Here is a 26,954-nt window from a genome sequence, read left to right as displayed (position 1 = left end):
ATGTGTTAAAAACGTTTTTACAGGTAAAATGTTGATTAGGTAATTTCTATTTAAAAGGAACAGGTTGTTTTGGCAATCAACCAAATGCAAATTTAATTTGATCCAAGAACTCCATTGAAGTTGAGAGTAAATTAGTAGAGACTCCCCTAATTTGTCACGTAGCTGAAGCAGCTTTTTATATTCCTTAAAATTTGTTAGAAATTACTGTAAAAATCAATTTTTCCCATGTCGAATACTGATTAATAAAGAACCATTATTAACAGTTTTGCGGTTAAAGTAATCCTGGATGTTGGGTATCTTCTCTAGCTCTATAGGCCTTACTTAACCAATCTTATATAGTTTGAGAATCTCAGAAAACCCTGTCAAAACAATGCGTGCGTGTACCAATGAGAAAACGCCGTATGGCAAAACAGAAATGTCTAAATATTCACTACTTTCTCGTCAGACGAGCACAAATTTCATAATTTGTACTATTTTACTGCGTGTTCGCGCCAACATTTCCCTTCTTTGCAAGTTAAAGGGCACTAAGAACACGGCCGTGCCGATCTAAAAAATTAAATAGTTTCTAAAAATTGCAAAGCTCCTGTTACGTTAATCTGTCTTAGTTCTAGCCTCGGGTAAGTCTCTCAGTTGCCAGAGTTTCAAGCAAAATTATTTTGGTTTTAACACACAGCCTCCTAAAACCCTAAAAGTTTAATTTTTTCTGTTTACTTTGTGACTCGGAAAATTTCAATGTGCATTTTTTGCAATAAGAATCATCATTGTACACTATATAACTATAACAGAGACCTAACAATACGAAGCGTACTGGTGGCTGGCACCCAAGTATTTCGAAGAACTCTCTTCGAGACCCAAATATCTGGTGGCTGGTTGTAAATTGGGATCTGCACAAGAACGTTGTCACTAAAAGAAAAACTCGTCTTATAAATAATTGCTGACTATGTGTTAGTTATGGCGTTAGTTTCGATCCCGTATCCCGCGGGATTCGCAAGAATCACACTTGATCCAAGACGAGCTATGTGCTTCACGACTTTTTAGCAGCCCAAGTCTGCGCAAACGATTGCGACAATATTTATAGCGACGAACATTGGGCTCCCAATGGCCGTGATGGTCGTCTGCTATTGCAGAGTTTATATGTTAATTCGAAACAGGTCTTGTCGCGTTTCCGCGCAATCCGCACATGAACCAGTAAGCCACCCGAACTCTACAGCCCAGCGAATCAAAGAAGTAAAAATGACAAAAACTCTCTTTCACTATTCTTTGGATTTCTTCTTTGCTGGATACTAGTTACAGTTTGTGACTATTTGAGCTTCAACATGATATTAAAGTCCCCGCTTTCCTCACCAGGGTGAGTTGGTTTCCACGTATTTCTATGCTTTGAGCTCGGCCATTAATCCGTTTATATATGGAGCAGGAAACAGAGCTTTAAGAAAAGCGTTTCGAGCGGCGGTATGCTGAAAACAAAACGTTAATCTTGGTAATTGTCAATCATTTGCTACCTCTATTTGTGCTGTTCAACGGCGGAGAAGCGTCTCTGAGAAGAGAACAGAATGTAGGTCTTGCTCCTGTCTTGCTTCATCTACTTCTAGAAGAGTAAAAATGAGAAATCTCAACTTTGAAACACGCAATCTCCTTTTTGAAAGGCAGTTTTCAAATTCGTTTCCATCATGTCACAATAGAGTGCACCAAGTTTACATTCCATGTGAATCAGTTCCTTGAATTCTATATGTGTGCCACTTGGACACAAAATGGCAGGTTTTGCGGCTTCCAAAGACACCCGAGTCGACAACAACGTGTATTACTAAGCTGTGAATCTAGTGATGATAAATTATACAAAGAAATGGATTTTTAATCAATTACTTCAAAGAGCTTTAAATATATATATTTGGTATATACTCAAACAGTGGATAGTGTTTTTGGCGCGCGCTGATTGAATTGGCTACTCAAACTCCGAATATCCTTTGCTATTCACCTCCGAGCAACTTGCGTGCGAAAACTGTACTCTTAAACGGAATAAACTAGTCAAAAATCATCCTTTCGGGCTATTTTATCTCACTGTTTGAGTATATACTGAAACAACTATTCGTCTCAGTGTTTGTTTATCCACCACCAGCCACCTCCACTTCAGTGAATAGTTGTTAAAGATCAATCTCGTGAATATTTGGCTTGTTGTCGGCTTCAGCCGTCACAGTCCGTGCATACTCTTTAATTACATACATCAGTAAATAATGAGAACAAGGCGTGACCTTAATGTGCATTTTCTAGAACCTTCCCCAGAACAAAACAGCTATAGCTATAGTTGAAGTAAGCATTCTTCTTCAAATAGAATGGTGCAACAAAAAGGAATAATAAACTTAAAAATGTAATGATATACCGTCTTGCGCTTTAAGTGTCATTCCCGCTTAAAACGGTCCTCTCTACTTCGCGCCAAAAAATAGTTTTCTTTTATTTTTTGGCTGTGAAAAGGGTTTGGTCCATACATTTTAAAAGCAATAAGTTTTTTTTCTAGTTCTTTATTTTCGCTTTACTACAGGCCAAAATTGAATTTAGGCCGACCAGGGGCCGCCGACGGTAGTCGAAGGGATAAATTTCGACCATTTTGTGAGAGAGCAGGGGAAGACCAGACCATTTTCCAGAACGACCCAATTTTGAGGAAGTACCCTTATTGTTTCAGTGACAAACCTGGTACGCTTCCAAACAAAGTACATCTGGAAGTTGATGCTTCAGTACCCCCAGTTGTTCACCCTCCCAGGAAAATTCCAGTTGCTCTGCTGGAGCCAGCACAAGAGAAACTCAAGGAGATGGAAGAAGATGGTATTATTGTGAAAGAGGATGAGCCTACGTCTAGGGCTTTCCACAAGTTGCTCGAGATTTTCCAAAAAGTTGCCCGTAATTTCTCAAAAAGTTGCTCAAAAGTTGCTCCAAAAATCCAAAAAAGTTGCTTCTGATAATTAAAGTTGCTCGAAAGTTGCTCCAAAAAATCCAAAACGCTGCTTCTAATCAAGATAATTTCTCTAAATATATGCTAATTTCCCTTTGATGGTAAGATTTCTAAGCAGTTTTATGCAATTTTACAGCAAAAGAAGTATCTTAATAACATATTAAGGGGAAAATTTGTTAAATAACAAGGATTTCTTTAACTGAGAAAAATCGTGAAGATATCGATGACGTCATGTTTGATGACGAGTTTTGTAATGTTTTAATCCAGAAAGAGCAGAAAGTTGAAACGTCTTAAAATGTTCCTCGGAAGTCTTCGGCAAACTTCGTAAATCTTCGGAAACGTTCGTATTGCCTTTGAACAACACTCGGATAACCTTCGGAGATCTTCGGTCTGGAAATTGCCCAAAATGCAACAAGTTGCTCGAGAGGAAAAAAGTTGCTCGAAGGGGAAAAAGTTGCTCGAATCCTGAAAAGTTGCCAAAAAGTTGCCGAGCAACTTGTGGAAAGCCCTGCCTACGTCTTGGGTCTCATCAATGCTAGTTATTGACAAAAGAAAAGTGAAGGATAAAGGAAAGGACACTCCACTGTCAAAGGATGATGTACGAATTTGTATTTACGCAAAGGATCTGAACAAGGCCCTGAAACGACCCCATTATCCAATGGTTACCGTAGAAGAGGTTGCGAACCGACTTTTAGGTGCACAGAGTTTCACATCACTTGATGAATGCAGTGGATACTGGCAATTCCCCGTAGATGATGAGAGTTCCAAGCTCTTAACTTTTAACACCCCATGGGGGCGATATCGAGTTACAAGACTTCCTTTTGGAATCTCACCAGCACCTGAAATCTACCAAAGGGAGATGGACAAACTGTTTGAATGGGTTCCTGTAGAAATCTTAGTGGATGATTTCCTGATACATGGTAAAGATCAGCCTGAAGTTGATGACAAATTAAGAAGAGTACTTGACAAGAGCAAAGAGGTAGGATTGAAGTTCAACCCTAAAAAGGTGAAGCTCAGAGTCTCAGAAGTAAGTTATGTTGGACACCTTTCTCATCTGAAGGTTTAAAACCAGATCCGGAGAAGATCAGAGCCATTAATGAGATGCCACTCCCAGAAGACAAAGAAGGTATACTTCGCATACTAGGAACTGTAAATTACCTGGACAAGTTCATTGAGCACAAGGCTGACATACAAGAACCCATATCACAACTTACCCAAAAAGATGCAGCATTTGTTTGGGAAAAACCACAACAAGAGGCTTTTGACAATCTGAAATCGGTCATCACGAGTGCACCTGCACTAGCTCGTTTTGACGACAGCAAGGAAACAGTGCTCAATGTAGATGCAAGTAGCAAAGGCCTTGGTGCAGTGATCCTGCAGGAAGGCAAGCCGGTTGCATTCCGATCCAAAACACTAACTACCTGTGAGAGAAGATATGCAAACATTGAGAGAGAGCTGCTTGCAATCGTCTGGGTGCACAAAAATTTCACACATACGTATACGGGCGCAGAGTAATTGTAGAGACAGATCACAAACCCTTGGAGTCCATCTTTCGGAAGTCTCTGAATGATGCCCCTCCCACCCAGGCTACAAAGGATGCCATTAAAACTTACCAAGTATGATCTTGATGTGCGGTATGTCCCTGGAAAACAACAAGTCATCTCAGACTGTCTTAGCAGAGTATCTCTCAGTGATACCGAGCCAGTTAGTGAACCAGAAGATGTAATTGGAGTCGATCTTGCTGAGGAGCTCGGATTTGAAAGCAGTACGCTGAAGAGATTTAAGGAGACTTCAAGCACTGGCGAGACCTCAAGAGTTGTGAAGGAGTATGTCTTGAAAGGGTGGCCGTCTGAAAAAGAACAGGTTGATGAGCTTGCTAGAGAGTACTGGAGTTTTAAGGAAGAGCCGAGTGTGGAGGATGGGTTGCTGTTTAAACTAGACCGAATAGTTGTCCCAAGACCACTGAGGGCGGAAGTGCTAGATAAATTCCATGGAGCTCACATGGGAGAAAGCAAGAGCCTTAGCTTTGCCAGAGATTACGTCTTCTGGCCCTCAATGACAGCCCAGATCAAAGGCAAAGTTAGCTCCTGTTCAATTTGTAATGCCTTCCGCAACCGACAACAAAGAGAGTCATTGCGTCCACATGACATCCCAGAATTACCTTGGCAGGCAGTCGGAACTGACTTGTTTGAATATGCAGGCCAAACATACTTGTTGGTCACCGACTTCTATTCAAAGTACTTTGAAATTGAGTTACTTCGTCAGAACACTGCCACCTTTGTCATTAACAACCTGAAGAAAATATTTGCAAGGTTTGGAATCCCGGATGAAGTTGTGAGTGATAATGGTTCCCAGTACAGCAATACCAGGAATCTTTTCGACAGCACTCATGAGTTCAAGCAATTTAAGAAGATTGGGGTTTTCGTCACACAACGAGCTCTCCAGAGTACCCCCAATCAAATGGTGCAGAAGAGAGTGCAGTGCAGACAGGAAAGCGCATTTTGAAGAAGGCTGCAGCCGACCACAAAGACCCTTTTGAAGGGCTGTTGAAATACCGCTACACTCTATTTGAAGATATCGGTATGTCACCTGCACAGCTGCTGATGAGTCGGCGCACGCGCACAATGATACCAACCCATCAACTCCTCTTATTACCACAAGCAGTGGATCCTGATAGAGTTGTCAAAGCACTGCAGCTGCGTCAGTCTGTTTCTAAGGGGAATTACGACAAACAGAGTAGAGATCTGCCTCCACTTGAAGCTGGGGACAAGGTGCGGATTCGGCCAAATCGAGATAGAGAATGGCGTAAAGCAGAAGTATTGCCACGATCATACTTAGTACAGGATGAGCAAAGGTGTGTCTATAGAAGAAATCGAAGGCAGATAATCTCAGTCCCGAATGATCATCCAATGAGACCACGGCTGCATGATCCTCCTTCAGGTCCCCAGTGTGGCGACTCTCCAATAAGTCTATCTTCACCTACTATAGAGACACCAGCACCAGAACCAATAGAATCAGCAAAAAGACCAACAGGAAATGCAGAACACTCACCTATTACAACCAGATCCGGGTGGCAAGTTAAAAAGCCCCAGAGACTCATTGAATCCTGTTAGAGGGGAGATGTTGTAGTATGAACTTGAGGACCCCTCACGTGTTTGATGTTAATTTGTGGGTTCCCCTCTGGGGAGTCCCTGACGTTTTTGTGGGCCGCCCCACTTCTCACGAACGTGTGGACTTATGTCGGACATTGTTTTTATAGTGTATATCGTTGTGTTCTCTGTTGAGTTTTGAGCCTTAGAGCTATCTTACAACAGCAGCTGACAGATACATTGGTATTAAACTCAAACGTTCCCAAAAATGGACAAATGACAAGATTTAAAAGTCTAATGCAGTTAAAACTGGGCCTTTAAGGATAAATTGGTAGTAAGGTGATAAAAAGAAACACTAAGAAAGCACAGGAGGGCTTGTTTTCAGCGACACAGATAAAATCACCATCTCAAATAACAAAGCTACAAGCTGGACTTTTAGCTGAAACTTAGTTTCGTACCATTTTCAACTTCTCAAGCTTAATATTGTAACCACCAAAGAACAATGGCGGACTTAACTGGCGAAGGAAACTACACAAGCAAACTGAATCCAGCACTCAGCGCACCACCAGCGGGCATAGTTGAATTTTTTTCAGCTTTAAACATTTTTCTTTCCATCACCGCTGCTGTGGGCAATGCTCTGATCCTTGTGGCTCTGAAGAATGTTTCTTCTATTTATCCTCCGACAAAACTTTTCTTTCGATGTCTGACGGTCACTGATCTTTGTGTTAGCCTTATTGTACAACCACTCTACATCATGTCTCGTATAATAAAGATGAACGTGAATGTGCTGTACTACGTTGGGAAATTTTGGGAAGCTTCAGGTTATATTGTATGTGGAGTACCTGTCTTGACCTCAACCGCAATTAGTGTGGACAGACTTCTCGCACTCTTGTTGGGACTGAGATACAGACATGTCGTAACATTGAGGCGAGTTCGTGTAGTCATAACTTGTTTTTGGCTAATTGCTGCTTCAGTTGGATTGCTCAGGGTGTGGAGAAAAGATATTGCCTTTAAGGCAACCTCCGTTGGCGTAATACTTTGCCTGGCAACTTCTATTTTCTGTTACACGAGGATCCACCTCAAACTTCGACATCAACAAGCCCAAGTACGAAACAATGTCCTCCAAGAACAACAGAACGGAGAAGGGATTCCGCTAAACATAGCAACATTCAAAAAGTCAGTTTCCAGCATTATGTGGGTGCAGTTGGCATTAGTTATGTGCTATGTTCCGTGGGGCATTGCGGCTATGCTTTATGTGAATGAAATTGAACATGAACTCGTGACTTTGTTGGCTACAGTGACACTAGTCTTCTTAAACTCATCTCTAAGCCCGATACTGTACTGTTTGAAAATCAGGGAAGTGAAGCAAGTAGTTAAAGACACAATCAGGCAGCTCTATTGTTTTAGAACACTAGCTATATAGATCTAGGTAAAGTTGCAAAGTACAATCAACAGTCTCTAGATAGCATAAATACGGCTAAATTCAGTTCTTACAATGAGCAAAATTGCCTTCAAATCAGATAAATTTGAAGTCGTTATGAATTAGCATTTGCCACATAAAACACAGTTCTTTTTCAGTTTTCCAAGTTGTTTTTTCCTATCTATGCAGGTGTTTCCATCTGTAATAATTTCTCTGCATGTTAAACTCTTGTAATGCAGGCTGGTTAAGTCTCCTACAGTTAAATACATTGTCGAATCGGAGAAGTATTTGCAAATTTTTGTTTGGTTATTGCAATATCCGGTGATCAATACTTGCCACCCGCTGAAAGTAATAAATGACGAGGAAACAATTTTCTCCCGCTTCAAAATTCTTGTGTAAATAGATCTATACATTTTTAGCATCTTGCAATGTTTGAATACATCTGATATTGATATTTTGTGTTCCTGAACCCCGACAGGAAAACAAATGATCATTTATACAGCCTTGTCGATTCATTCAGTCACAATTATAAAGGATTTTAAATAACGAAGCCCGATGTGGTAGAAAAATAATTTTATTTAATCACCAGACTTAATCACTACTCAAAGACTCTGCGTAACTGTAACAGGAAAACTTAAAATGCGCGTATTCATCCTCAGACAAAACTTTTCTTTCGATGTCTGGCGGTCACTGATCTTTGGGTTAGTCTTATATTACAACCGCTATTCACAACTGAAATTATGCAATACCACTGCAATACCACTTTGTTTTTAAAATTTAAAACTAAGATCATCAGTTTAAGAACATTTTAGGCTCAGATCTTCGAAAAAGTTAAGAACGTTCGGCCTTGGCCGAAAATTAGGCGTTGTTGTATATAAAAGAGTGTACTTTTGAAAATATATGTTGCCTATCATACGAAACGTCAAGTTTAGTAAAATTCGTTTTTCCATAATGTTTATCACCGCTGTTTGTTTTATATTTTTAATCAAGCTACGATGGCCGAAGAATAAGTTTATATGATACCTGCTGTTTTGTTACGATCATAACTGTAATCTGCTGTAATTAACGTTGAAGTGTAACTGAAACCTGCACTAGCCGTTTGTCTAACTGTAAATACAAACTACATAAAGCTATTACCCACCTGCGAAATTTTGTAAGTAAATAATGTTCCAGAACCTTTATCCTATAGAACTGCCGAAATGTTGTTCATGTTTTCAATAATAGCGTCTTTGGCCTATGGTGTTTGTATCGCGTCACTAGCTAGCTCGCTCATAAATAGAACTGCACTGTAAAATATTATTTGCTAATGTTTTTGAAGTAAAGTACACTATTGGAACCACATTCTGTATATTGTTTACGTTTCGGAAGATTTTGTTAGCTATAACAGATCCCGTCCTTCCCTCAGCCAGCGAGTTTCCTCCAGGATTACAGAGTTTCCTTTACAGGTTTTACAGAAGTGCTTTCCCACGCCAAAAACCTGTTATCGCATAGTAATTCGATCGGAAAAATTGTCATGTTATATTTTGATCGAGACGAAAGGAATTCTTTCAAAGAATTGTTTGTTTACGAACACAACAACACTTATGCGCTTATCATTTACCTCCGGCTAAACATTACATGGCTCTGATGTCTGATGTATTTTCTATTCAGCCAGTTATGCATTGCACTTCAAGAGTCTTTTAAAGCTACTTCTAAAGTTCTCGTTTCTCCAGCAGTATATCAAAGGATTCCAACAGGCATTCAAACTTGCGACCAAATAAACTGCGTACATTTGATGTGCACGGATCGATGTTGAAGTCAGAAAGCGAAGACACAACACGCCTAGCAACGGGATAAAACTAACGAGACAGATCCCCACCACAATGGCCACCGTACGAGCTCCTTTCATTTCACGCTTCATGACGAGGTTTCCTTGCAAGTTGTTCGCCTCCTGAATTTCAAGCAACAGTCAAAATGTAACTGTATGATATCAAGATAATCAGGATAGGTACGACCAGCAATGATGTCACCAAGAAGACAAGGTAAGCCTTGACTAGGGACGACTGCGACTTGAATTCGAAGGGCTTATGAGGAGGATTGAAACACGGGGTCAAGTTCTGTAAAAAATCTGTAAACGCTTCTCGCCCATCAACCTTTATTGCCTCAGGAGTGACCAATACAACAATAATTCCCCAAAGCCAAACCAGAGTGGAAGCAATCACTGCTCTGCGATTAGTCACTATGGTGTAATATCTCAAGGCGAACTTGACGGCGATGAAGCGATCGACGCTGATTAAAGCGAGATGCAGAATAATGATGGAGATGAGAGAAAGGTTTATCGTAAACACCAAGGCGCATAGTTCGTATGGAAGGAGCCTACTGCCGACTAAGATGTTGGCAATATGTAAAAGGAAATCAATACACATCAACATGTCCGCCACTGACAAACTCACCAGGATGGTATTAGAAGCACTTCGCAGGATTGAAAATTTATGAAACGCCTTGATCACAAGAGAATTGCCGAAAATTGTGGCAATTATCAAAATAGCGTAGATGGCAATGAAAATGGCTTTTAGCTCGGTCGTTAAATCATCTTCATTGCGGCTAGGAGATGATTCATTAGAAGGTTCCATTTTGTGAAAGACGCGTTCTCTAGCTTTCAATTTAGAGGATGATTCTTTGATTATGATGACTTACTGTCGGCGACGTAGTATTGTCCTTGCTTACAGCTGTTTAAATTAATTTTCATGTTTCCATCATAAAAAGACCAATCACCATTAAAGCAGTTCAAACTGTGCGCGTGAATTAGTTAGCGAAAACCAAATATTATCTCAAATGTCTATAGTTCCTCAGAATTTGTGGGAATAAAAAATTTCCTTACAATTTGTGGGAATAAAATCGAACTGAATCAAAGATTACCAACGTTTGAATAAAATCGCGAAATGATGAGTTCCCGCCGTGTTCCTCGCTTTTCTATTGTTGTGGTATATTTTAATTGTTATGGGTTTTGCACCAAATAAGTTGGTCGGTTATGAATTTTGAAACGCGTGCAAACATCTTCCCTCCCAAACGGTGAAAAATGTTTATCTAACATTATTTCCTTTCCTATAAATAAACATTTGCTACATTATTCAAGCCCAACTTTCTTCACTGAGATTGTTTTAGTATTGAAGTGTCGTCTTGACAACAAATAAGGAGCAGTCCTGTTGTTAGAAGTTCTTACAGTGAAGTATTGTAAAATCAGAGAAATTGCATTGAAGAGTTGTTAACATCAAGAAGACCTGTAGTAGACTAATTTGCTATAAGAGAAAGGACCGAGCTTATTTCCCCATAACTGTTATCCTTTCCTCTACAGCTGTCCTCTGTACTGTCGTGAATTGTAATAAACGTCGTGAATTGTAATAACAGTTGTCGTGAATTGTAAAACCTGTCGTAGGTTGTAATGAATAACATGTTGCCGTAATTTGCAATACTCCGAGCTGTCGCTTGTAATAAGCAGTATTATCACATTCAATTTTTCATTTAAAAGGGGTCCTTCCTAACTACAGATCTAGAGCAGTTTCTAATGGCAGCCTGGCAGGCCAGTTTGGAGCTTTTGGCAATGCTTAATGGTGAATTCGTTGGAACGAGAGCAACTACAATGAAAAAAAAAAATATTTGGCGCTCGTAACTAGTGCCAGTTTAATAAGGACCCCCCTTAACTCTGGCAACGTACAGCGAAGGGAGCTAGTAAGAAGAGGTTCCGGCAATTTTATTTTTTTCTAAAAATGTGCATTATTTTGATAATTTGAAGAAAATACAAAAGAAATTTCAGGTTCAAATCACGACAATTGTTATTACAATTTACGACAGGTATTAAAAATTCAAGACGGTAATTACAGTTCACGACAGTTCAGTAGAAAACGAGCAGTTTAAAGTGCCCATGAAGTAAAAAATAATTGCTGCTTATTTTAAAGTCTTTTCAAAATAAAGAAGAATGGCGTTTTCCTTTTTGAAATATCTTCTTTCTTTTTAAAGATATTTACATTATTTATATATTAGAGCGGTGTTCTTCAAACTTAGCACCAGAAATGTACATTACAAATGACACCCACTGTGCTGTTGCCACGGCAACATTTTTGCTATGAAGACCTATTTTGATTAATACGGACATTCCCAGTTTTTGTTTAACCTAAACTCATCCACTCCCAACGAGCTAATGAGGAGGGTGAAGATAATATGGCCAATATTATTGTTCCGATCAGGACGTGCTGTCCCACTTTAAATTATTATTATTAAATGGTTGCAAATGGAGATATTTGGTTTATGACAGAAAGAGACTGGAGCCAAGAGTGTTGCCATGGTAACATCAAAATATGAGCCATCTTGCATCTTTGAGGGAGGCCATTACCGATTCCAAAATTCAAAATATCACTCTTATAATAACAGAGATATCCTTTGTTTTGCAATCTGTCATTTATTGGAAAGATTTATGACGTCATCGCTTTCTTCATTTGCATAACATAAAAACTTGAATATCTCTTAAACAAAAGAAGATTTTTGAAAACGGAAAACGCCATTCTCTTTTATTTCTAAAAGCGTTTCAAATAAGTAACAGTTAATTTTTACTTCATCTACTTTTATACGATCTTAGATCATTACCTTGGTCAACAGACAAAAGACTTATCAGGTGGTTTTACCTGACCAACGTAGTTGATTAAACTATTTGCTCCACCATAGGGAAAATTTCATCTACAAGTTAAAATTTGCATCTCTGTTCCAGTGAGTCCCCAGCAATTATTATTATTATTATTATTATTATTATTATTATTATTGTTATTACTATTACTATTATTATTGTTATGTTCTCACGTAATGTTTGCTTAAAGTCCTTAGGGCCGAGACCAAACCATGGTCCTGGGGCACTTAAGGGTAGCCAGTTTTTAGCTTATTATTATTATTATTATTATTATTATTATTATTATTATTATTATTATTATTATTATTATTATTTTTATTATTATTATTATTTTTATTATTATTATTACATAATGTTTGCATTATTTGCAATCAAACTTGTCATGTATGGTGCAGCAACACAGCGACAATTTACCGAAGCTTGATTAATGCTCCTTTGAAGACCTCTAATGCTTAGTGATGGTTAGATTGTAATTTTCGAAAGAAAAAATTAACACCAACCATTACATGACTCATACATTTATAAAATTGCTTTCCATCCGAAAGCTTGCAATTAAATCTTATAAATAACTTTTTTTGTTGTATTTACAGCGCATGGAAATGCTAAAGCATTTGTTTCGTTAAGGATGTATTCCTTTCTTGGGTCAATCGTTTTCATTGCTGAAATTTGTAGAAAAAGCATAGCGCCGATTCGTTTTGCTGCAGATCGATTTTGTTTGGCAAATTATTTTACTTAACATGCACTAAATTTTTGACTATTTTTTTGCCCAGGCCTGGGTGGTCTTGTTTTGAGATGTATTGTCCCGATGTTTAAGTACCCAGTAAGATGGGCAGGTGGCACTCCTTGAATTATCCAGCGCTCGGTTGCTCCTGTGCTTACCCTATCTCAGTCCAAAACCGGACCATATTTATTTAAATTATCCCCCTTGTTAAGACCTAAGGCAGCATTTGATGAGGCCGTATTGGATAAGCTTGCATTTTTAAAAAAAAAAGAAAAATGTTAAACTAAACGAATCTACATATGGAGCTTTAAGACTGGTTTTCACTGGGCATAAGCACAAGCACAAGATCGAAAAACGAACACATTCATTCTTCTCATGCTCTCAGTAGGGGTATCAAATGGTCTTTGCGAGCATTTGCGAGCATGCGAGCACAGCGTTTTTCTTTGCGAGCACGAGCATTGACAAATATTAGCCTTGCGAGCAACGAGCACTTTTCAAAAACCTACCTCCACTAAAAACCGAGCATGCGAGCACTTGTAAAAATGTGCGAGCACGAGCAAACGAGCAGCCACTAAAATTTTGCGAGCATTGCGAGCACTGCGACATTTTGAGGGACCATTCTTGACTCCTCTCAGTGTTATACAATCAAAATTTTGGGAGAAAAATCTTATGTGGAAACTCAAAGTGAAAATGCGCAAAATAAAAGTAGAAAATATGCGATGTGAATATTGTGCTTACCTTAATTTGATTAACAACGAGACTAGTTTTGAATGATTTTGTAGATTGTGTGAGTGAAAATCGTAAGTTAACATTGCGATAAATTACTTTCTTTCGCTACTGATTTAATTGACGTTTAGTACTAATAAGAACTAAATATTTACTTGAATACTTAGTCAAAGTTAGATTAGCTGTCGTAATAAAAATTTTACAACAATCACTACATTTATAAAATCATGTTCCGTATAAAAGCTTCAATAAAATCTTATAAATAGCTGTGTACATTGTACTATGTGGAGCATGTATTCCTTTCTTGGGTGAATTCTTTCCTAACATTTTTTGCTATCTGATCGAGCTCTTGTACAGCAGTACAAGAGTAATATTTATCTTGTTGGAATAAAGGTTATGATGATGTATCATGTCTTAGATGCACCATTGTTAAATCTTTGGTATTCCAATCGCCTACGAACCACCCTTCAAAATGTTTTTGAAACTGCTTCTAAAGTTCTCGTTTCTCCAGCAGTATATCAGAGGATTCCAACAGGCATTCAAACTTGCAACTGAATAAACCGCGTACATTTGACGTGATGGGATCGATGTTAAAGTCAGAAAGCGAAGACACAGCATGACCAGCAAGGGGATAAAACTGAGAAGTCAGATCCCCACCACAATGGCCACCGTACGAGCTCCTTTCATTTCACGCTTCATGACGAGGTTTCCTTGCAAGTTGTTTGCCTCCTGAATTTGTCTTCGCTGTTTACAAGCAACAGTGAAAATATAACTGTATGATATCGAGATAATCAGGATAGGTACGACCAGTAATGATATTACCAAGAAGACCAGATAAGCTCTGACGGATGTTGACTGAAGACTGAAGGGCTCATGATGACGATCGAAGCACGGAGTCAAGGCCTCTAGAAACTCCTTAAACGTTCGTTTCCGGTCTGTCTTCAATGCCTCGGGAAAGCCCATCGCAACAAAAATTCCCCAAAGCCAAACCATTACGGAGGAGATTACTACACGGCGATAAGTCACTATTGTATGATACCTCAAGGCAAACTTGACGGCGAGAAAGCGCTCGATACTTATTAAAGCGAGATGCAGAATGATGATGGAGTTGAAAGCAAGGCTGAATGTCGACGCTAAGCTGCATAATACCTGAGGATGTGACTGCTTGCCGACTATGATGTTGGCAATATGTAAAATGAAATCAACCGTCATCAAAATATCTGCCACCGATAAACTCACCAGAATGGTGTTAGAAGCAGTTTGCAGGCTTGGAAACTTATAAAATGCCTTGATCACAAGAGAATTGCCGAAAATAGTGGCAATTATTAGAATAACGTAGATGACAATTAAAATGGCTTTCAGCTCGGTCGGTAAGTTATGGTCATGGCGACTTTGAGATGAGTCATTAGAAGGTTTCATTTTGTGAAAGAAACGTTCTTCTATGAACTTGTAAAGCTTCCGGCTTCGGAAATGTTTGTTTTGTTTTTGACTCACAGACGGAGAAGTCGAAGCAGTGTTGTTAATGCTTGCTGCGCATGCTGAGGATACGAGAGATGATTAATTAAAACTCACATATTCATTCCTCCGTAAAAGGCAAATAAAATAAAGTTATCAAATTGTAAGCAGCTTTATCGCTATGATTAATTTTAACGCATAACTATAAAAAAATATATGACTTTGCCATATATTTTGCGAAGTTTTTGAATAAAAATAAACAATGTGAAGCAGTAATTTGCCAAAGTCGCTCCATGGTCGCTCACTGTGCAGTAGGGCTACAACGCTTTCAGCCATGCTGAATAGATTAAATAAATGACGTTCCTGGCTCTCGTTATTCGGTGACTCTTCAATTGGTGTAGGTTTTGGTAGGAGTCTGTTAGAAGTCCACAGAATTTTTAATTATTTTCGAATCTTTATCATTTCATGAGTTTTTAACATTCACATTGGAGACTAAAAACAACTTTGTATGTGGTTATAATATTGTTTTAATAGAGTGAGATAGGTATAAATTGTAAAACCAGGAATGAGTTCCCTTCCCGTTATTTTCTAACTAACATTTCACAAATTAGCCGCCACTTTTGCATGTTCTTAAGTACTTTTACAGTAGTCTCAGCAGATTGCTGCAACAATGTGTACTGGGGATGTTCAGTAATTAATTATTTCATCTATCGTGGCTTCTATATTATTGTGGTTTTAGCTACAGGCTATTGAATATTTGCAAGAAATAATTCAAAAGTGGACAAACAATGCCAGCCCTGCAGCCAAATATATTATTAGCATGTTAATGACTTTTAATTTTTTTCCACTGAGTGTCAACTTATAACTAAATGTTTATTTAGTGAGACAACATTTCCACTGTTTTTGGTCGGCTTGATGTTTTCAACAACGCTCTTAGAGGTAATATGCCAATTTGGTTATTTCTATTAAAAAGGGCCGGGAACATTGTCATATTGCTTTACAAAAGTCATATACAAAATGAGTGTAAATATGGAAACTCCTTTAATTAATTTGGCATGCAGCTGTTTCAGTTCTGACAAAATGTTTAATCAAACTCATCAAAGATATCTTTTTTTACCACCGGAAAGCTTTTGAAGTGCATTTTAAATTAAAAAAATCGTCGTTGCTATAAAGTGAGCTATTTAAGTTTTTAGTCTTTATTTCACCAAGCCAACAGTAGGACGCGTGCTTGGATTATTGAAGAAAAGCCGGACGACAATTGGCCGACAACTGATCATGAAAGCATATTTAATAGGAAGGCTATATTGTATGGTTCAAACAATTTATTATTTTAATCCATAGAAACTTAAAGTATTTCTGACTTACTTGATTTATTTAAATATTCACTGTGATGTATTGCCGCAAATAATTATATAGTAAGCTTAGTTTTCTTTTTCTAAGGGACCATCATTTTTTAACGTGGTGGGGAATTTGAGAGGGGTAATTTCACAAATTATGGTTTCAAAAGAGAGGAGAGGGGCGGCCGAAAAAATGGTGTGTAAGGGGGGGGGGGGGGTCACTCAAAAAACGTACCATCAATAGCGCAAACCTTTGCCAGAATAATAATAATGATAATGATAATCAATTTATATAGCGCATTTTCCATATGTAAATGTGCAAATGCGCTGTACACATACTATGTACTTATTGACTGAGTGGAAGGGCCGGACGGGAAAATATTTGGCTCGAGGTCAGGACGTACGGACCGAGCGCAGCGAGGTCCGTGCGTCCTGACCGAGAGCCAAATATTTTCCCGTCCGGCCCGACCTAACTCAGTCAATAAGCATTTTATCATATGACCACTGATTTGTTTTTGTTTGTTTTTCTTTCGTGGATACAGATCATACAGACGCGGCGGCCCGTTTCGCGCGCATTTTGAAAAGCCAATGGTAGCTCGTAATTTGTTTGGGAAGCCAGTAAAGTGCATTTGAACTGCGATGTGCGTACAAAGTTTTTGAACTTCTGTTAAGTTGTCAACCAAATCTTCTAGTTTTAGCTCCATTCCAAGAAGATTTAAATACGACTAAATTCCTCGTACATGATTGCAGTTAGCAGAAATTTCAAAGGAAACGTTTCGGCTAGTCGTGCTCGTCTCTCAACGAAGAATTAGCGTCGTTTCTTCTGAGCCGAAATTCACAATTGGTTTGAACGAGAAGATTAATCAATTTTCCACCAAGAAGGATTTTCGATGTTAAAACAGCATTAGATCTTAATCTATGAAACTACGTAAAGACTTGGAAAAGGATTGTACTGGCAGTTCAGGATTTTGCTTCGCTTCGTTTCCCTTCGGCTTCAAGTTGTTTTGTTTACCACGGATCGTAGGATTCATGAACGTCAGGTTAGTCCTAAACATGTACTCGCATTTTGTTTGCTTTGAATCTTTTCCGCAACGTTTATCATGACTTAAACCAGGATACGTCTTTCAGGTCTTTGTCCGATTATGTTGTTTTTTGACGGCTTTTATTTCGATTTTATTGTTGTTGTCAGGAGTATTTCTTCCTCATTTGCCAAGTTTAATTTAAACATGCTTTCAAACTACAGCGCTTTCTAGATAGTAAAGTTTTAATAAATTAAACATGTTGGAAATTCTTTGCTTTGTAAAAAATCTTTACTATCGTTCATCTGAATTCAAAGCTGTGGAATCAACTGGTTCAAATTTCGGCATCTCGCGGCAGTAGCAGGGCCGTACGCATTTCTAGTAGGGCCGTACGGCTTTTTCCGGCCCTGCTAGAGCGAGGCGTACGGCCCTCATACGGGACTTTTTTTCATATGGTTTTCCAAGGAAATTGCGCGCGGGTCCGTACGGGTCATATGATAATGTAATTTACTACACAAAGGCCAGACCACACTGAGAGGGGTACTGAGAGGGGTACAGAATGCACAGAATAGCATTCCTGAGGTTTTTCGAAAATTCAAATTTTCTTGGGTAAGCTCCTTTACTTTTTTAACAAATATGTACCCAACATTATCAACTCAACTTCGTCAGATGATTAAAAATCATAGTCCAAGGTGAAATAATTAGTTTAAATGGAGGTAGGTTAAAGCGTTTGTTCATCCTTATATTTTAGCTCCTAATTGTACTGAGAGGGGTACAGAATGCACAGAATAGCATTCCTGAGGTTTTTCGAAAATTTAAATTTTCTTGGGTAAGCTCCTTTACTTTTTTAACAAATATGTACCCAACATTATCAACTCAACTTCGTCAGATGATTAAAAATCATAGTCCAAGGTGAAATAATTAGTTTAAAGTGTATATGACATGAAAAATATTTTCTGCTTATTTGAAAGGCCTTTCGAAATACAGAAGAATGGCATTTTTCTTTTCGAAATATCTTTTTTCGTTTCAGAGATATTGACGTTTTTGTATTATGCAAATTAGATCAGTGATGACGTCACAAGATTTGAATCTAAAAATTGTAAAATAGTGAATAAACAATATCTCTAAAACTATTGAAGCAGTGTTCTTGAAACTTGGCACCACAAATGTGCATCACAAAAGGAACAAAATGACACCCTTAGTATTGTTGCCATAGCAACTCTTTCAGCTCCAGTCTCTCTCTGTCAAAAAGACAAATATCCCCATATCTGACCTCTAAAGTGAGACAAAGGGTCCTGCTTAGAACAGACATAGTTCCCATATTGCCTTAATTCCCACCATTGGTTTGGCTGCGCCAGATGGTTCTTGGTTTAAGACAAAAACTGGGAATTTCAGTTTTTATTGAGACAGCACCAGCGGCGAAACTGTTGTCATGGCAACAGCTCTAAGAGTAACATTTTGTTTCTTTTGTGATGCTCATTTGTGGTGCCAAGTTTCAAGAACACTGCTTCAATAGTTTTAGAGATATTGTTTATTCAGTATTTTACCATTTTTAGAGTCAAATCTTGTGACGTCATCGCTGATCTAATTTGCATAATACAAAAACGTCAATATCTCTGAAACGAAAAAAGGTATTTCGAAAAGAAAAACGCCATTCTTCTGTATTTCGAAAGGCCTTTCAAATAAGCAGAAAATATTTTTCATGTCATATACACTTTAAATGGAGGTAGGTTAAAGCGTTTGTTCATCCTTATATTTTAGCTCCTAATTGTACCGTTATTTACTTTTTAATATTTAATTGTTTATGAATTATATTAATTCCCTTTGTTTTTATACCTGATTTTAATTACTTTCATGCGCTTTATACATTACCCTCTGGCGCGGATAGGGAGGGCAACCTTATCCTGCGTTATTATTTTAATACATTGATTGATTAATTGATTTGGTTGCAAATACAGTAGAACCTCCACTAATATCGACCTTCTTTTATGAAACAGAGGCATACAAGCTATTTTTTAGGCTTTGCTTTCTATTTTTAGATAAATATAAGTGTCCTAGTGAAGGCAGCTATAATAGTGCAGGTATTCTACGAGAATACGAGAATTCCTAAATTGTAAAATAGCTCCGGATGTTATGAAAATTTTAATTTTCTTGGGGGAGTATGCCGCGGAAACCCCCCTCCCCCCACTTTGCATGTACAGTTAAGCATCACCTCACACCCACCAACTATTTGGTTGCAGTACAGTCAATCCGATGAACATAAAAACCTTCAAGGCAATGCCAGCTCTTTTATGGGCGTAGTAATTGTAATCGAACAACTGATGCATTTTTCAGTTATAAAAATAAATTTAATCAGTACATTTGCAATATTGTTCTTGTTCTTGTTAGAGTCATTTTTTTTTTAAAAAAAAAATAGGATAACGAGTGGGCAGGTAAAAAAATCTGCATCAAGAAGAGCGGGGACGATATATAATACAGGGATTATCCATCAAATCCCAACAGCGTCCCCTCTTACGCAAGAATGAACAGTTCCTTACCTCGTATGAAGACTGATTCTTTAAAAATTGCTATGTTTATGCCGGTATAAGGTGTGATGTACGAAGCAAATGCAAGTGTAAGCTAATGTAAGTGTAAATGCAAGAGTACGAGGCAATTGTAATATGACAAATGTAATTGACGTGCAGAAAACAAATAAAGTTGTTAAAAATAAAGTGTGATTGTGAACGCTGAGTGGCCTTCACGATACATTTCCACGAAGAGTGTGGCAAAGTCAAAAGTGTCTCGTCCTCAGCACTCCGTCTCGTAATCCTGTAGCCAACGTGGTGTGTGACGTTTACGCGTTGGACGACTAGGTGGCTCTGGAACCTCTGGTGTTGACGGAACCAATGGTTGCGGTAACTCAACTGAGCTTGTCTCAGTCTGCTCGGTTAGCTCAGTCGGCTCGCTTGTTTCTGAGGGCTCCAACTTTTCAGGGGTGGCTCTTAACCATCGGCGGTTCCGACGATACTGTTTCCCATTCACCTCTACGAGATAGGAACGGTTGCCTACATCTCCAATGACCTGTCCAAGGGACCATTTTTTCTCGCCTGGCTGGCCTTCCTCATCTCAATCATCTCTGGTACATAAGTAATCACACAGGGCTCTAACAATGTCTTAGCTACTGGGAGACGACTGTGCGTTCGCCTGCCAAAGAGTAGCTGAGAAGGTGAAACATGCATTTCTTTAGTAGGTGTGTTGCGCCATTCAAGTAGCGCCAACAAAGGATCTCGCTTATCTTCACAGGCTTTCATTAACAATGACTTGCAGGTCTTAACAGCATTTTCAACACGACCATTACTCTGCGGATGGCGCGGGCTTGACGTATTGTGATGAAAGTCCCATTCTTTTCTGAAGGACTCAAAATCTCCACTGTTGAACGGCGGTCCGTTATCACTAATAACTGTCACAGGGATGCCATGTCTGGCAAACCAGGTCTTTAAGACAGTGATGACACGATTGCTTGTGGTGTTACTCAAATCTTGTACCTCAAAATAACCAGAGTAGTAATCCACGGCTATCAGGAAGGCCTGCCGCTCAAGTATAAACAAATCAACACCGATTTCTCCCATGGTAGATTGGGCGCAACATGGGGCTGCAATGGCTCTCTACACTGTTCAGGTCGATGACTGTTACAAATACCACATTTTGATAGGTAATCCTTGAGCTGTGCCGTGATTCCGGGCCAGTAAACAATATCACGAGCACGACGCAGTGTCCCTTCGGCCCCAATGTGCGACTCATGCAGGCTCTTTACAATGTCAGAACGTTCAGCAGCAGGTATGACTAAACGATGACCTTTGTATACCAAACCACCCTCTGTGGTCAGCTCATCCCGACTGTTCCAGTACAGTTCAATCACTTGTTTCCGACGCCTGTCATTTTCACGTGCCTGTGCCAAGGCCTCCGGCCAACCTTTACGGATAACATCCGATAGGATCTGCTTTAACTCAAAGGCAAATAGTCGTTCCTTGATTGAACGGACATCACTGTTTGGCACTGTCAACTGTTCGCCATCGACATATGTTCGACTTAGGGTGTCAGCCAAGAACATGGTGGTGCCTTTCTTGTATTCCACTTGGATGTCATAATTCTGCAAACGGAGTCGCATTTTTCGGAGGCGCTTTGGGGAGCTGTGGACGGGTTTCTTGAATATGGTTTCCAAGGGTTTATGGTCTGACTGGATAACTACATCACTCCTTCCAAAGATTTACTGATCAAACTTCTCACATGCAAAGACTATTGCAAGTAACTCCTTCTCGATTTGAGCATAATTTTGTTCAGTAGGAGTCATCACGCGGGAGCTGTAAGCCACTGGACGCCCCTCTTGCAACAAGGCAGCTCCAAGTCCGGTCTGGGAAGCATCACACTGGATGACTACCGGTTTGCTCACATCATAGTAGGCAAGTACAGGGGCGGTTACAATCATTTCTTTAACGCGGCCCAAAGCATCAACATGGGCAGGTAACCAACACCATTCAGCATCCTTTTCAGTGAGTTTCTCGGGACTTCTGTTTCATCTGACAAGCGTGGCAGAAACTTTGCCAAATAATTCACCATGCCAAGGAATCGACGCAGAGAGTGAACATCAGTGGGGTCAGGCATTTGAACTATTGCCTCCACCTTGCACGGGTCAGGTTTGAGGCCTTCTGGGGTCAAAATGTGACCGATAAAAGGAACTTCTTGCTGTCTCAGCCGGGCTTTCTTCTCGTTCAGCCTCAGGTTTCTTTCACTACAGCGATTTAGGAAAGCACGTACATTTTAGTCATGGTCTGACTGCCACTCAGCGGGTGTGTTGCCGTAACCAACAATCACAAAATCATCAGCAATGACCTCTACTCCCTTTAGCCCCTCTATGTGCTCTCGCATTCCTCGCTGCCAAACTTCTGGTGCACTGTTAATGCCAAACGGCATTCGCTTCCAACGGTAACGCCCGAAAGGGGTGTGAAATGTGGTGAGCACACTAGATTTTTCGTCAAGTTTTTCGTCAAGTCTAGATCACCGGTCACGCCCTTGTAGACATCCAAAGGTAGTAGGTTACACTCAGCTCCAGTGTCCATCAAGAAAGCAACTTCATGGCCTGTCATACTCTCAGCATCCTTTGACACACTGAAGGTCACCACCTCACGTCCTTCACACCTACAGTACTCAGATAAAACCGCTCCTGGACAGTAGAAACCTTACTTTTTGCTGGGCACTTGGCTACAAAATGATTCTTTTTTTTTTTACAATATGCACATGTCTGGCCAAATGCAGGACAGTCTTTCATGATTCCTGCCACAGAATCTGCAATTTCTGATCCTGTTGTCGTTCACTAATGGAGTGTCATCAGACTGCTTTTCTGTTTCTTTCTGTTTGACAGCATTCAAACCAGATTCCACGGTCATAACTTAAATTTGAGCAGCTGTGCTTTCTGAAGCGCGAGCGATATCTAAAGCTTTCTCTAAAGTCAACTTCTTCTCTTTAAGCAAGTTTTCATGTACCTTTCCATTCCTGGTATCAGTTACTAGACGATCACGGAGAAGCTGCTCCGGTGTGAGTGATTCGAAATCACAGTTCCCTGCAATTTGGCGTAATTCCGTTATGTATTGATCAACTGTTTCAGACTCCCGCTGATCTCGAGTAAAGGATAGAAAACGCTCGTAAATGGTGTTCTCTCTGGGTAAACAGTAATCTTCGAATTGGTTTAAGACTGGCGCAATCTTCTTCGCATCGCCTTCCGAGGCCCAAGTGAAAGTACGAAACACCTTGGTTGCTTCTTTTCCGATTACTGCCAAGAGCGTCACTACTTAGCGCTCTTCATCCTCTTTATCCAGCTTTGTAGCTAATGTATAATTCTTCCAGGCAGCAACCCAAATTCGCCAGCTGGTAGCCGTTGAGCCATCGTTGAGCTCGAGAATGTCAGTGGTTGGAATTTGAAAATTCGCCATTATCGTCGCTGCTCGCTGCTTGTTTCTGGCATAAGTCTTCCAGTGCTCTTGGCGTACGGGTCCGGTGGATTTCTGACACCATGTAACGATTACTAAACAGGCAGTCAGGTACCAAAACATCAACTTATATTATAAACCAAGAACAGAGCTACTATTCACTATGATAACAACATGGCCGACCCACGAGAAACGTGTTTCCCGAGATGCCCTGCGACCGCAGGAAGTTCAGTACCTCATGTAAGCGTACTCGTTACAAGTATGTGAAAAGCTATGGCAGTGAGGACAAGACACTATTAGGAGTCTTTACGGATGATGCAAAAATTATAAAGGGGTTGGCGGATGATATGCAGGCTGATTTAGAGCATTTGGATGTGCTGATAAAAAGAGTACAGTGGTGCCTTTTAAAATTGCACTGGCCAGAGTTGGGATGGAGAAAAGGGGGGGGGGGGGGGGGTACATGGGATGCTGGGAAAGTGGTTTATATTGCCTCCAGCTTCACAAACGTAGGTTTTTTATCCTTTAGAAGTCCAACTAATTTTACTCAAAGAGGAATGCGTGGTTAACAGGGTGAGGGTGCAGGAGATGCACCCACCAAATCTGCAGACTGGTAGGAAGCGGAAGGTTGTGAATGCATATCAGGAAGATCAAGAAGATAATTTAGGTCGCAAGAGAGAAGAGGTGTTGGATAGGCTATGCGAGAGAAGAAGGTGTGCATGTGGATCAAAGCTGATGCAACGAAGAACAGGAAGCTTGTGGGGAATGAAGTGCAAGAGAGTTAAAGCTGCAAGCGTGAGACAACAAGGTCCATCAGGAGGGCCCGGAAAATGGAAGATAAATAAAGAAGGGCGGCTTTGAGAAGGTTGAAGTGTCTAAATTTGCCACCTATTTCCAGCTAAGTCTTCTAGAAAACATTTTATCTGCACAGGTTTAAATTTACCAGCCATAGCAAACATATTCACAAAAGACCCGCAATTAAAACTGCAGCCTTGGATGACACAGGAACACAGTACAAAGACAAATTACACGAATTTAGTCGTTTAATGCTCTTTAATAACTTCACAAGGTGTTGAAGGAAATCTTTAACTGTTACCTTCCCATTACAAATTTTACTTTTCATCTCTTAACTTTAATTAACAAATTATCGATAGCTTTGTACACTGCGATTATCTACCGTGGCTACAGCGAATATGCTACAGTTAGCATGGCATTTATCTGTTGGACTCATTATATTTTTGCTTTCTGATTAAGTTCAAGTACCAAAGGAGAAAAAAACGTGACTCTCAAACGGATATGATCGATTCTTAACGCGATCATCTTGAACCAGCAAAGGTAAAAAAAAGTACTTGTTTCCTCTCAATTTTGCTGTTAAGTTTCTTTTTTCTAGTGTTGCTGACTGCTGAATCCATTTTCTGTTTAACTTTTTTGGTTTATCAAATCTGTTATGCATTGTACTTTAAAAGTTTTTTAAAGCTACTTCTAAAGTTCTCGTTTCTCCAACAGTATATCAGAGGATTCAAACAGGCGTTCAAACTTGCGACCAAGTAAACCGCGTACAAGTGAGGTGCACGGATCGATATTGAAGTCAGAAAGCGGATGCACAACATGACTAGCATGGGGATGAAACTAACGAGACAGATTCCCACCACAATGGCCACCGTACGAGCTCCTTTCATTTCACGCTTCATGGCGAGTTTTCCTTGCAAGTTCTCTTCTTCCTGAATTTGTCTTCGCTGTTTACAAGCAACAGCAAAAATGTAACTGTATGATAGCAAGATTATCACGATAGGCATGAGCAGCAATGATATCACCAAGAAAACAAGGTAAGCTGTGACTGAAGCCGATTTTAAAATAAAGGGCTCATGATGACGATCAAAACACGGAGTCAAGGCCTGAAGGAACTCCTTAAACTTTTGTAGCCCGTCTGTCTTCAATATCTCTGAAAAGCCCATTGTCACAAGGATTCCCCAAAGCCAAACTACTGTGGAGGCGATCACTACACGGCGTTTAGTCACTATTGTGTGATACCTCAAGGCGAACTTGACGGCGAGGAAGCGCTCGATACTTATTAAAGCGAGATGTAGAATGATGATGGAGTTGAAAGTAAGGCTGATTTTCGACGCTAAGCTACATAATACCGGAGGATGTGACTGCTTGCCGACTATGATGTTGGCAATATGTAAAATGAAATCAACCGTCATCAAAATATCTGCCACTGATAAACTCACCAGAATGGTGTTAGAAGCAGTTTGCAGGCTTGGAAACTTGTAAAATGCTCTGATCACAAGAGAATTGCCGAAAATAGTGGCAATTATCAGAATAACGTAGATGGCAATAAGAATGGTTTTCAGCTCGGTCGGTACATCACGGTCATTGAGACCATGAACGGAGTCATTAGAAGACTTCATTTTGTGAGAGAAGCTGGCAAATGTTCCTCTTCCAAGTTGGAAAATGTTTTGTTTGTGACGCAGATGGCGTAGTCCTACTTGTATTGTTGGTGCTTACTGCGCATGTCGAAGATCTGTAAGATGACAAGCACTCACGTTTCTTCCGTAAAAAGCCAAGAGTAGGTTTCTCAAATGGCAAGCGTGTTCAATAGTATAATTTTAATGCGCAACTTAACATTTTTTAGAATTATTTACATTAACAAGCAAACATTATCTCAATGCGGCAATGAATATATTTTGAGGAATCACACTTTCAAAAGCCTTTTGAAAACTTTTAACAGTTTTTAAATGACGATGAACAATATACAGAAATTAGCTAAATTTTAGATTAAAATGGATAATATAGCGGAATTATAAAACTCCGGCGACATCTCTGTCAGCTTTATTTAATCGTTTAAATATATGACGTTTTGAGCTTTTGTTATTGAAATGGGGCATCTTTAATTGCCATAGGTTTGACAAACAAGCCCGCATATTTAAATTTCAACCGTGTGCAATCTTGTGAGTTTTTTAACATGCACTGTGTAGAGAACAAAGTTAGTCAGTTTTGCATATTGAAATCCATTTTCGTTTTACTAAATCGCGGCGACAACATCTAGGGAGTCTATACAGTTGTTGTTATTTCTTGTATTATTTTCATCTATACCGTCTTGAATGTCTTCAATATTATTATTTTCAAAGAGTGAATTAAAAAAAAATGGAAAAACAATGCTAGCTAGCCCTGTGGAAAATAATCATTATCAACCCGTCAGTTTCAGTGGGCTGTTTAGTTTTCCCATTGGATTTTTACGTTTTTCAATTGGATGTTTACTTATTGAGCTGACATTTCCACAGTTGTTTATTGGCCAAATGTTTTAACAACGGTTTTACACGTAAAATGTTGATTAGGTAATTTCTATTTAAAAGGAACAGGTCGTTTTGGCAATCGACCAATGCAAATTTGATCCAAGAACTCAATTGACGTTAAGAGTAAATTAGTAGAGACTCCCCTAATTTGTCACGTAGCTGAAGCAGCTGTTTATATTCCTTAAAATGTGTTAGAAATTACTGTAAAAATCCATTCTTCCCATGTCGAATACTGATTAATAAAGAACCATTATTAACAATTTTGAGATGAAAGTAATCCTGGCTGTTGGGTAACTTTTTTTAAGCTCTAAAGGCCTTACTTAACCAACCTTA

The 26,954-nt window shown here is 39.4% G+C and overlaps 3 protein-coding genes and 1 pseudogene across 3 annotated transcripts; 1 reads left to right on the top strand and 3 right to left on the bottom strand.

The window, feature by feature from the left end:
- The first annotated feature begins 6,532 nt into the window (after positions 1-6,532).
- Positions 6,533-7,453, top strand: LOC144648067 (adenosine receptor A3-like). Its single transcript, XM_078507707.1, has one exon. The coding sequence runs from the start codon at positions 6,533-6,535 to the stop codon at positions 7,451-7,453; it is 921 nt and encodes a 306-aa protein (XP_078363833.1).
- Positions 7,454-8,209: 756 nt separating this feature from the next.
- LOC144652040 (adenosine receptor A2b-like) lies at positions 8,210-10,073 on the bottom strand (annotated as a pseudogene).
- Positions 10,074-14,199: 4,126 nt separating this feature from the next.
- On the bottom strand, positions 14,200-14,973 carry LOC144648065 (histamine H2 receptor-like). Its single transcript, XM_078507706.1, has one exon. It carries the CDS (start codon positions 14,971-14,973, stop codon positions 14,200-14,202), a length of 774 nt encoding a protein of 257 aa, XP_078363832.1.
- A 9,797-nt stretch (positions 14,974-24,770) lies between these two features.
- Positions 24,771-25,736, bottom strand: LOC144648064 (adenosine receptor A2b-like). The gene has a single exon (XM_078507705.1). It carries the CDS (start codon positions 25,734-25,736, stop codon positions 24,771-24,773), a length of 966 nt encoding a protein of 321 aa, XP_078363831.1.
- Positions 25,737-26,954: the final 1,218 nt, after the last annotated feature.

The sequence above is a fragment of the Oculina patagonica genome, chromosome 4 (genome assembly GCF_052425735.1).
Source record: "Oculina patagonica isolate OP01 chromosome 4, crgOcupat, whole genome shotgun sequence".
NCBI lineage: Eukaryota > Metazoa > Cnidaria > Anthozoa > Scleractinia > Oculinidae > Oculina > Oculina patagonica.
The sequence above is the reverse complement of the archived record's forward strand: the minus strand, read 5'-3'. Positions and strand labels throughout refer to the sequence as shown.

Excerpts from the sequence above, each read along its gene's own strand:
- LOC144648064 (XM_078507705.1), bottom strand. The coding sequence starts at position 25,736 with ATGAAGTCTTCTAATGACTCCGTTCATGGTCTCAATGACCGTGATGTA.
- LOC144648067 (XM_078507707.1), top strand. The coding sequence starts at position 6,533 with ATGGCGGACTTAACTGGCGAAGGAAACTACACAAGCAAACTGAATCCA.
- LOC144648065 (XM_078507706.1), bottom strand. The coding sequence starts at position 14,973 with ATGAAACCTTCTAATGACTCATCTCAAAGTCGCCATGACCATAACTTA.